This window comes from Coregonus clupeaformis, chromosome 10, assembly GCF_020615455.1.
Source record: "Coregonus clupeaformis isolate EN_2021a chromosome 10, ASM2061545v1, whole genome shotgun sequence".
Classification (NCBI taxonomy): Eukaryota; Metazoa; Chordata; class Actinopteri; order Salmoniformes; family Salmonidae; genus Coregonus; species Coregonus clupeaformis.
In genome coordinates this window covers 1,613,713-1,625,725 of record NC_059201.1, presented here as the reverse complement: position 1 = coordinate 1,625,725, position 12,013 = coordinate 1,613,713, and the positions used below count along the sequence as shown (strand labels likewise).

The 12,013-nt window shown below is 42.6% G+C and overlaps 1 protein-coding gene across 1 annotated transcript; it reads right to left on the bottom strand.

Annotated features, from left to right (window-relative positions):
* Positions 1 to 3,846: 3,846 nt before the first annotated feature.
* On the bottom strand, positions 3,847 to 10,065 carry LOC121575773 (elastase-1). Its single transcript, XM_045223228.1, has 8 exons — positions 9,962 to 10,065; positions 9,654 to 9,757; positions 6,456 to 6,556; positions 5,955 to 6,080; positions 4,946 to 5,082; positions 4,621 to 4,763; positions 4,171 to 4,320; positions 3,847 to 3,983 (listed from the first exon to the last, which is right to left on the bottom strand). The coding sequence occupies exons 1-8, from the start codon at positions 9,999 to 10,001 to the stop codon at positions 3,972 to 3,974; spliced, it is 813 nt and encodes a 270-aa protein (XP_045079163.1). The 5' UTR covers positions 10,002 to 10,065; the 3' UTR covers positions 3,847 to 3,971.
* Between the last annotated feature and the right edge of the window lie 1,948 nt (positions 10,066 to 12,013).

Sequence of the window (12,013 nt, the reverse complement as noted above, 5' to 3'; positions counted from 1 at the left end):
CACGAGTCACAAGAACAGTTTAAATGCGCCTTGGCGTAGATTCTCCAAGTGTCTGGATCTCTATTGGAGGGATGAGACACCAATCTTTCACAATAGATTTGATAATTTGGTGTTTTGTTGATGGTGCTGGAAAACGCGGTCTCAGGCGTCGCCCCCGGAATCTATCATAAGTGTTCAATTGGGTTGAGATCTGGTGACTGAGACGTCCGTGGCATATGGGTTACATAGTTTTCATGCTCATCAAACCATTCAGTGACCACTCGTGCACTGTGGATGGGGGACATTGTCATGGTCAGATCATTGCCATGGTAGCAAAAAATTATGACCAGACCCTAAGCATGATGGGATGTTTATTGCTTATTTAACTCAGGAACCACACCTGATACTGATTCAATATACTTTGTAGCCTTCATTAACTCAAGCGTTTGCATTATATTGCCAGTTACTCATGTGTGTAAGAACATTTGTAACATTTGTTCAACATGAATGAAAAATAAAACAATAAAATACACTACATGACCAACAGTATGTGGACACCTGCTCGTCGAACATCTCATTCCAAAATCATGGGCATTAATATGGAGTTGGTCCCCCCCTTTGCTGCTATAACAGCCTCCACTCTTCTGGGAAGGCTTTCCACTAGATGTTGGAACATTGCTGCAGGGACTTGCTTCCATTCAGCCACAATAGCATTAGTGAGGTTGGGCACTGATGTTGGGCGTTTAAGCCTGGCTCGCAGTCGACGTTCCAATTCATCCCAAAGGTGTTAGATGAATTGAGGTCAGGGCTCTGTGCAGGCCAGTCAAGTTCTTCCACACTGATCTCGACAAACCATTTCTGTATAAAACAGGAAAGGGCCTTCCCCAAACTGTTGCCACAAAGTTGGAAGCACAGAATTGTCTAGGATGTCATTGTATGCTGTAGCGTTAAGATTTCCCTTCACTGGAACTAAGGGGCCTAGCCTGAACCATGAAAAACAGCCCCAGACCATTATTCCTCCTCCACCAAACTTTACAGTTGGCACTATGCATTCAGGCAGGTAGCGTTCTCCTGGCATTCGCCAAACCCAGATTCGCCCATCAGACTGTCAGATGGTGAAGCGTGATTCATCACTCCAGAGAACGTGTTTCCACTGCTCAAGAGTCAAATTGCGGCGAGCTTTACACCACTCCAGCCGACGCTTGGCATTGCACATTGTGATCTTAGGCTTGTGTGCATCTGCTCAGCCATGGAAACCCATTTCATGAAGTTCCCGGTGAACAGTTATTGTGTTGACGTTACTTCCAGAGGCAGTTTGGAACTCGGTTGTGAGTGTTGCAACCAAGGACAGACAAGTTTTACGCCCTACGCGCTTCAGCACTGGACGGTCCTTTCTGTGAGCTTGTCTGGCCTACCACTTCGCGGCTGACATTTCCACTTCACAATAACAGCACTTACAATTGACCGGTGCAGCTCTAGCAGGGCAGAAATTTGACGAACTGACTTGTAGGAAAGGTGCCACGTTGAAAGTCACTGAGCTCTTCAGTAAAACCATTCTACTGCCAATGTTTGTCTATGGAGATTGCAGGGCTGTGTGCTTGATTTTATACACCTGGCAGCAACGGGCGTGGCTGAAATAGCTGAATCCACTAATTTGAAGGGGTGTCCACATACTTTTGTATATATAGTGTATGTACTGCCGAATGATGTATACTGTATAAACCCTGGATTGCTGATGCTATGTATTGGCCATTGAGAGGCTTTGAAGCCACAGGTCGGCCATATTGCCACTCCCCGGTAGGAGCAGTCCACCATAGGAATGAGTGGAATTCTACAGTATTTCAGTTAAATGTTTCAAGGACAAAATTACATGTATTTAAGTATTTTTGTTGTAGCGCAGACTGTAAAATTAGAACTTTCTAACCCTAATTTAAAAGTATGCATTAATGTGTCTGTAATAGAATAAACGTGGCAAAAACAAATTCTACAGCGTCCAAACTATTTTTACACTGGTGGGGGCCAAGATCGAGGCACGTCGGCTTCGAAACAGAGGCCCCTGTTAGTAATCTAATATATACAGTGGCTTGCGAAAGTTTTCACCCCCCTTGGAATTTTTCCTATTTTGTTGCCTTACAACCTGGAATTAAAATTGATATTTTTTTTTGGGGGGGGGGGGTTGTATCATTTGATTTACACAACATGCCTACCACTTTGAAGATACCAAATATTTTTTATTGTGAAACAAACAAGAAATAAGACAAAAAAACAGAAAACTTGAGCCTGCATAACTATTCACCCCCCCAAAGTCAATACTTTGTAGAGCCACCTTTTGCAGCAATTGCAGCTGCAAGTCTCTTGGGGTATGTATCTATGAGCTTGGCACATCTAGCCACTGGGATTTTTGCCCATTCTTCAAGGCAAAACTGCTCCAGCTCAAGTTGGATGGGTTCCGCTGGTGTACAGCAATCTTTAAGTCATACCACAGATTCTCAATTGGATTGAGGTCTGGCCTTTGACTAGGCCATTCCAATACATTTAAATGTTTCCCCTTAAACCACTCGAGTGTTGCTTTAGCAGTATGCTTAGGGTCATTGTCCTGCTGGAAGGTGAACCTCCGTCCCAGTCTCAAATCTCTGGAAGACTGAAACATGTTTCCCTCAAGAATTTCCCTGTATTTAGCGCCATCCATCATTCCTTCAATTCTGACCAGTTTCCCAGTCCCTGCCTGAAAAAAACATCCCAAAAGCATGATGCACTGTGGGAATGGTGTTCTTGGGGTGATGAGAGGTGTTGGGTTTGCGCCAGACATGGCGTTTTCCTTGATGGCCAAAAAGCTCAATTTTAGTCTCATCTGACCAGAGTATCTTCTTCCATATGTTTGGGAAGTCTCCCACATGGCTTTTGGCGAACACCAAACATGTTTGATTATTATTTTCTTTAAGCAATGTATTTTTGCTGGCCACTCTTCCGTAAAGCCCAGCTCTGTGGAATGTACGGCTTAAAGTGGTCCTATGGACAGATACTCCAATCTCCGCTGTGGAGCTTTGCAGCTCCTTCAGGGTTATCTTTGGTCTCTTTGTTGCCTCTCTGATTAATGCCCTCCTTGCCTGGACCATGAGTTTTGGTGGGCGGCCCTCTCTTGGCAGGTTTGTTGTGGTGCCATATTCTTTCCCTTTTTTAATAATGGATTTAAATGGTGCTCCGTGGGATTTTCAAAGTTTCAGATATTTTTTTATTATAACCCAACCCTGATCTGTACTTCTCCACAACTTTGTCCCTGACCTGTTTGGAGAGCTCCTTGGTCTTCATGGTGCCGCTTGCTTGGTGGTGCCCCTTGATTAGTGGTGTTGCAGACTCTGGGGCCTTTCAGAACAGGTGTATATTTACTGAGATCATGTGACAGATCATGTGACACTTGCACACAGGTGGACTTTATTTAACTAATTATGTGACTTCTGAAGGTAATTGGTTGTACCAGATCTTATTTAGGGGCTTCATAGCAAATGGGGTGAATACATATGCATGCACCACTTATCCGTTATTTATTTATTTCGAATTTTCTGAAACAAGTTATTATTTTTATTTCACTTCACCAATTTGGACTATTTTGTGTAAGTCCATTACATGAAATACAAATAAAAATCCATTTAAATTACAGGTTGTAATGCAACAAAATAGGAAAAACGCAGAGGGGGATGAATACTTTTGCAAGGCACTGTAAATCATTGGTACTTCCAAGGGAAATTTACGCTAAACTGTGCACATGTATAACCCTACCACGGATCTGATCAATTTACATGTGTTACGTTACAGTGGCGATTAACATTGAGATAGATTTGACTTGTTACACATAGACAAGAGAAAAGGTTTACTTCAAAGATTAAGTTTATTGAGCTTTAAGAGCAGAATGTGAATTAAGTTGAGCTGGGTTGGTGGTGATTCCGGATCAGTGCCTTGGGTTCTGTCTTTCTGCTCGATGACCATGTTCCCTTTCAACCCATGATCTGCAGAGGAAAGGAAAGACAATTAATTAGACCAGGATTCAGACATTTGCCCAAAATACAGTCAGTATTGTTGCTGAGACGGACACCAATTCGACTAATTAAAATGTGCATAACAATGCCATAGACTTAGCTTGGAGAGAAATGAAGTAAATGTTCTCCTCCTGTCCCCTAGCTATACAGTACGTACCCCGTTCATCCAGCTGATGTAAGCAGACACACGGGTGAAGACGGTGGGCTTGCGGTTGGCGTTGCATCCAGAAGAGGACACGAAGCTTGCCACTCCGTGGACGTAGTACTGACCGTTGACCTGGCAGTTCAGGGGTCCGCCAGAGTCTCCCTAGAACGATGGAGAGGGAGAGCTTCACCAGGGAAAGATACTTACAACACATCAATTATTTGTTTATAAATATGTAAGCAATGACATCATTTAAATTATAAAGAAAATAAACTACATTTAATTAATCCAAAAACATGTTGTAGTGTCCTCAGTAGTGCCCCACTAAGAGAACAGGTAAGATGTTAGAACACAAAAATAAAAATAAAATAAAAAGATGTTAGAATGAGAGAGGCAGGGTCGCAGGTTCAAACCCTGGAACAACCAACATTTAAACAAATTATTCCATTACACTATTCTTACATTGCATCCAGCGTTGGCTCCGCCTCCGGCGCAGACCATGGAGGTCTTGATAGTAGATCCCCACCAGCCAGAGCTGGAGCAGGTCTGGTGGTCAACGCTGGGCAGCAAAGCCTGCTTCAGGCTGTTGGACAGAGGACCGCCGGCTATAGGAAGGACAAGTGGACACGTTAGAGAAGATAACAGGATGGGGATCATAGTGCATACGGCTAGATAAACGTATAGAAAAAGAGAGACAACTATAAACTAGACACAAATATAAGTCTACAAATATTAACCCAAAAACCATTTCCCAGTTCGGTTACTGTTAACTACTTATGCAACTCACTGGAGGTGCGTCCCCATCCGGTGATGTAGCAGGGGTTGTTGTTGGGCAGGATCTGGTCAGATGGAGGCAGAGCAGCCAGCTGGACAGCAGAGTTCAGGGAAGCCTCGGTGGACAGACGCAGCAGGGCGATGTCATATCTGAGGGTTAAAGGAACACAATGTCAGATCTGAGGGTTAAAGGAACACAACGTCAGATCTGAGGGTTAAAGGAACACAATGTCAGATCTGAGGGTTAAAGGAACACAATGTCAGATCTGAGGGTTAAAGGAACACAATGTCAGATCTGAGGGTTAAAGGAACACAATGTCAGATCTGAGGGTTAAAGGAACACAATGTCAGATCTGAGGGTTAAAGGAACACAATGTCAGATCTGAGGGTTAAAGGAACACAATGTCAGATCTGAGGGTTAAAGGAACACAATGTCATATCTGAGGGTTAAAGGAACACAATGTCAGATCTGAGGGTTAAAGGAACACAATGTCAGATCTGAGGGTTAAAGGAACACAATGTCATATCTGAGGGTTAAAGGAACACAATGTCAGATCTGAGGGTTAAAGGAACACAATGTCAGATCTGAGGGTTAAAGGAACACAATGTCAGATCTGAGGGTTAAAGGAACACAATGTCAGATCTGAGGGTTAAAGGAACACAATGTCAGATCTGAGGGTTAGAGGAACACAATGTCAGATCTGAGGGTTAAAGGAACACGTCCAGAAGGCTTCATTTTCACCTCAGGTCATAAATCTTCCTTCATCCTAACTTTCCTCCTGTTCTGTGGCACTTCACCCCCTAGCACATCTACTTAATACTGGGATAATTCTCCAGATAACTGTTATTATAACCGGACCACAGAACACTTATTTTTAAGATCTAATAAAACGGCACAACATGGTATCATTAGAACGTGTCAAAATAGTGACATTTAACTAGTGTAGCTAAATTCAAACCAATCACTGACGCGATTTTAAACTTCAACTGAAATAACAATTGATTACAAATGAGTTCCGTACCCTGCAGCGACGTTGTTGGAGTTCCACCCGTTGTGGATGTAGACCTTGCTGACGGTCAGGATCTGTTCCTTACCCTCGTTGCTGTTCAGGTGGTGGTCTCCCAGAACCACACGCCAAGTCCTCTGGCTGGAGACACACACAATAATACATTGGTCACTTAGGAAGTCAGTTAGGAAGTCACTTAGGAAGTTATACAACATACATCCATTTTATAGCGATCTTTAAAGTTGGAATCTGTCGCGGTGAAACTGCCACGTACGTTAGGCCTACTCTAAACTACAACAGAAAAACTATCAATTTATAAACTTTTAAAATGGTACGTACCCAATAATACATTGGTCACTTAGGAAGTTACATCCATATCTTATGAATGGCATTTTAATGAAAATTCGAACTCGCTGTTTATCTTGTATAATGTATTTGTATCTGTCATGTGTTGTTTATTTGTGTAACGTTAACTCTTGGAAAAATGTAGCTATTCTACGTCTTCCTTTGTCCTACCTGTCCACACAGTGAGCAGCAGTCATGACCCATCCCCTCCTGATCAGACTACCTCCGCATGTGTGGTAGTAGGAGCTGCCAGACAAATACTGGAGAGAGATCTGAGGACAAGAGAGCAAGAGAGAGAGAGGGGTGAGAGAGAGAGAGAGAGAGAGAGAGGGGTGAGAGAGAGAGAGAGAGAGAGAGAGAGAGAGAGAGAGAGAGAGAGAGAGAGAGAGAGAGAGAGAGAGAGAGAGAGAGAGAGAGAGAGGTGAAAGGAGGATGTTAAAGATGAGGAGATTCAATAGCTGAAGGGAGGAGAGGATTAGAACAAAAAAAGGTTTGTCACTTTTTAAAAGACTTGTTGCTCACCAGACCTGGGATAACCAGAGGGTGCTCACCAGACCTGGGATAACCAGAGGGTGCTCACCAGACCTGGGATAACCAGAGGGTGCTCACCAGACCTGGGATAACCAGAGGGTGCTCACCAGACCTGGGATAACCAGAGGGTGCTCACCAGACCTGGGATAACCAGAGGTGCTCACCAGACCTGGGATAACCAGAGGGTGCTCACCAGACCTGGGATAACCAGAGGGTGCTCACCAGACCTGGGATAACCAGAGGGTGCTCACCAGACCTGGGATAACTATAGTTTTAACTCTGCGTTGTGGAAAGTAACTATTCTTCTGGTGAACAAATAGTAACTTGGGAGGTGATAACTATCTGAATACACATCCCAAAAAAGTACTACTTTTCTAAACTATTTGAATACAGACCTGAGAAAGCAACTTTATATATATATATATATATATATATATATATATATATATATATTTTGAATACAGATCTCAGAAAGTAAGTACTTTTTTTAAACTATTTGAATACACATCCCAAAAAATGACAACTTTTAAAAACTATTTGAATACAGACCTGAGAAAGCAACTTTATATATATATATATATATATTTGAATACAGATCTCAGGAAGTGACTACTTCTCTGAAACTATTGATTGGATTGGCTGTCTTCAACTAATGGCAGGGCTGTATTTGCAGGGCTGTATTTGCAGGGCTGTATTTACAGGGCTGTATTTGCAGGGCTGTATTTGCAGGGCTGTATTTGAAGGGCTGTATTTGCAGGGCTGTATTTGCAGGGCTGTATTTGAAGGGCTGTATTTGCAGGGCTGTATTTGAAGGGCTGTATTTGCAGGGCTGTATTTGCAGGGCTGTATTTTCAGGGCTGTATTTGCAGGGCTGTATTTGCAGGGCTGTATTTGCAGGGCTGTATGTGGAACGGCATGTTGCAGATAGAAATACAGTAAATAGAGCACACCCAATCTCCTATTCCAATCTATCTGACAGTCATATTGGATCTACACAATACAATTTCTATCTGAACATTTTGTAAATGTCCATTCTCCTGAATGTCCATTGCCCCATGTGTACATAATCAAGTCAAACCAATTAACCAAGGATATTTTGTACAGAGAAGTATAAATAAGTTGTGATGCTCAACTACTGTATGACTCTTTCAACATGCCACTGGAAAGGTTAAACGCTGCAATTAATTTTATAATACCTGAAAATACTGCAGAGTACTTCAATGCCATTTGCTAACATTGCAAACAGCAAGTTGGATGCTTAGCAAAAACAACTCCGAAACTCTTTGTCCATCTGAGGGTACGTTTTCTTGTTTCAAACACACACTATACCATCTTTAAAGGGATAGTTTAGTACGAATACAAAACTAACATGATATTCTCCACCTTGGCTGTAGTTGATTCAAGAAGACAGTTTTGGGATATTTAGTTTCTTTTCGACACTTAGTAGTCATATTTTGTTACTGTTAGCATTCTCAGTAACACATAACATTAAACAGTTCTTGTGCCTGTGTATTACAAATCTAATTCTTTTGGAGCAATATTTTATTACCATGTTGTTACAGTAATACTTTGGTAATTGCATTTTAATTGCATAGCAATGAGCTGAGAGTTAGTAACTACAGTACACAAGAGGAATATTGACCGTTCCTTATTCCACTTGTGATAACTCCAGTATTATGCAATTCTCAAGCAATTTCCAAAGTGGTATTTGGTATTTTATTAGGATCCCCATTAGCTGTTGCGAAAGCAGTAGCTACTCTTCCTGGGGTCCACACAAAACATGACATAATACAGAACATTAATAGACAAGAACAGCTCAAGGACAGAACTACATCAATTTTTTAAAAGGCACACGTAGCCTACATATCAATACATACACACAAACTATCTAAGTCAAATAGGGGAGAGGCGTTGTGCCGTGAGGTGTTGCTTTATCTGTTTGTAACATGTAAAGCAACACCCGTGTAACAACAATGTTGCTAGCGCAATAAATCACACAGCTACTACACATGTATAAGAACTGGATGTCAAGTGTTACTGCATTATCTTATGTCTCACGCATTATCAAAATATATTTGTTATTCATTTTGAAGATGCAAAAGTGGTCTACTCTAATGCTGAGGTGATTCCATGTCCCTCGTGTATTTAATTATTTACTATAGGCTATATTAAGATTAATATCTAGCCCTCCAAACCATGTGCTAATGATCATATATTTACACTAATTCAATCAACTGTTGTAGTTTTTGGTTCTTCATCAAATATTTGGCAGCCATCAATTACATTATTTTTTTTTGGGGGGGGTTCAAATCACTTGCAAATACCTTCAAATATTATTTGTTTTTCCGAGACCTGTATTTCAATATCAAAGAAAACAATTGCATTTTAGTTGAAACTCTATATAAAGTACACTGAGTGTACAAAACATTAGGAAAATTTGCTGTGGGAAACACTGGAGTCAACACTGGCCAGCATCCCTGTGGAACGCTTTCAACACCTTGTAGAGTCCATGCCCCGGCGAATTGAGGCTGTTCTGAGGGCAAAAGGGGGTGCAACTCAATATTAGGAAGGTGTTCTTAATGTTTTGTACACTCAGTGTATATTTGACTACCTTGAGTATTTGAAAAGTTAGAATTTTCAAATAAACTACAAAATACAACTATTTTCCGCCTAGGTCTGATGCTCACAGTTTTATTCAAGTAACATCTCTCAACAGTAATATTTTTCTTGCCTGGCCCCAGATCTGTTTGTATCATAGCCAACTCCTCTGACAGCGGAGTATCGACGAGTTGGCTGAAGCACATTTAGTACAGGCCTGGGATCAGGCTAATGTTTTACCTGCCAGGGCCAGGAGTTGGGTTGGGCGACCTCACCACCCACAACTCTCTGCTCAGGAACATCTTCCAGGTATCTGGGCTGCGGCACCAGATCCACAGCCAGCACTGCAGGAGATTACAGGACAGAAACACACAGCTAAAGTAGATTTCTTCTGGATGCTGTACATACTCAAAGAGAGAGAGAGAGAAAGAGAGAAAATGGAGAGAGAGAAAGGGAGTCTGAATAAGAAAAGAGAGGGAATGAGAGTGAACGAGGGGGGAAATATAAAGGCAGACAGAGAGAGTGTCCGGAAGAAATTCAGTTCTTACCCAGGGCTGCGAGAACGCTCAACAGGACGAACCTCAGCATGTTTGCAGTCTGTTAGTGTCAGTCTGTCCTGATGGAATATTCCTGTCCCTGTTTTATACCTTTGGGTGGCATGACACCCCACCTGACCCCCTCCTGTCTGGTCTGGATCGACCAGGGTGTAGGGGTGCGTCCCAAATCACACCCTATTCTGTGCACTTTGTGGGAATAAAATGTAATTTGGGACGTAGGTGTGCTGTACTTTCAGATTGGCAACAGAGGGTGTAGAATGGAACTGCTGCAGCTGTTATTATTTGCACAAGATAAGCAAAAAGGCAAACAAAAATACTCGCATGAAAAAACTAAATGAAGAGACGAGGGTTAAAATCTTGACAAACCACATTGGAGCCTTTATTGAAGTGTACAGAGTATTTCAAACATCTTATTAAAATTAATCTTTGATCTCCAACACCATTAAAACAGTCATCTTTTCCAATAATTAAATAAGATAAGGCTATGATTCTGGGAAAATCCACTGTACAGTAATACAGCTGGATCCGCTAACCCTAACCCAGGTAGTGTATAGTAATACAGCTGGATCTGCTAACCCTAACCCAGGTAGTGTACAGTAATACAGCTGGATCCGCTAACCCTAACCCAGGTAGTGTACAGTAATACAGCTGGATCCGCTAACCCTAACCCAGGTAGTGTATAGTAATACAGCTGGATCCGCTAACCCTAACCCAGGTAGTGTATAGTAATACAGCTGGATCCGCTAACCCTAACCCAGGTAGTGTATAGTAATACAGCTGGATCTGCTAACCCTAACCCAGGTAGTGTATAGTAATACAGCTGGATCCGCTAACCCTAACCCAGGTAGTGTATAGTAATACAGCTGGATCCGCTAACCCTAACCCAGGTAGTGTACAGTAATACAGCTGGATCCGCTAACCCTAACCCAGGTAGTGTACAGTAATACAGCTGGATCCGCTAACCCTAACCCAGGTAGTGTACAGTAATACAGCTGGATCTGCTAACCCTAACCCAGGTAGTGTACAGTAATACAGCTGGATCCGCTAACCCTAACCCAGGTAGTGTACAGTAATACAGCTGGATCCGCTAACCCTAACCCAGGTAGTGTACAGTAATACAGCTGGATCTGCTAACCCTAACCCAGGTAGTGTACAGTAATACAGCTGGATCCGCTAACCCTAACCCAGGTAGTGTACAGTAATACAGCTGGATCCGCTAACCCTAACCCAGGTAGTGTATAGTAATACAGCTGGATCCGCTAACCCTAACCCAGGTAGTGTACAGTAATACAGCTGGATCTGCTAACCCTAACCCAGGTAGTGTACAGTAATACAGCTGGATCTGCTAACCCTAACCCAGGTAGTGTACAGTAATACAGCTGGATCCGCTAACCCTAACCCAGGTAGTGTATAGTAATACAGCTGGATCCGCTAACCCTAACCCAGGGAGTGTACAGTAATACAGCTGGATCCGCTAACCCTAACCCAGGTAGTGTACAGTAATACAGCTGGATCTGCTAACCCTAACCCAGGTAGTGTACAGTAATACAGCTGGATCTGCTAACCCTAACCCAGGTAGTGTACAGTAATACAGCTGGATCCGCTAACCCTAACCCAGGTAGTGTACAGTAATACAGCTGGATCCGCTAACCCTAACCCAGGTAGTGTACAGTAATACAGCTGGATCTGCTAACCCTAAGCCAGGTAGTGTACAGTAATACAGCTGGATCTGCTAACCCTAACCCAGGTAGTGTACAGTAATACAGCTGGATCTGCTAACCCTAACCCAGGTAGTGTACAGTAATACAGCTGGATCCACTAACCCTAACCCAGGTAGTGTACAGTAATACAGCTGGATCCGCTAACCCTAACCCAGGTAGTGTACAGTAATACAGCTGGATCTGCTAACCCTAACCCAGGTAGTGTACAGTAATACAGCTGGATCCGCTAACCCTAACCCAGGTAGTGTACAGTAATACAGCTGGATCTGCTAACCCTAACCCAGGTAGTGTACAGTAATACAGCTGGATCCGCTAACCCTAA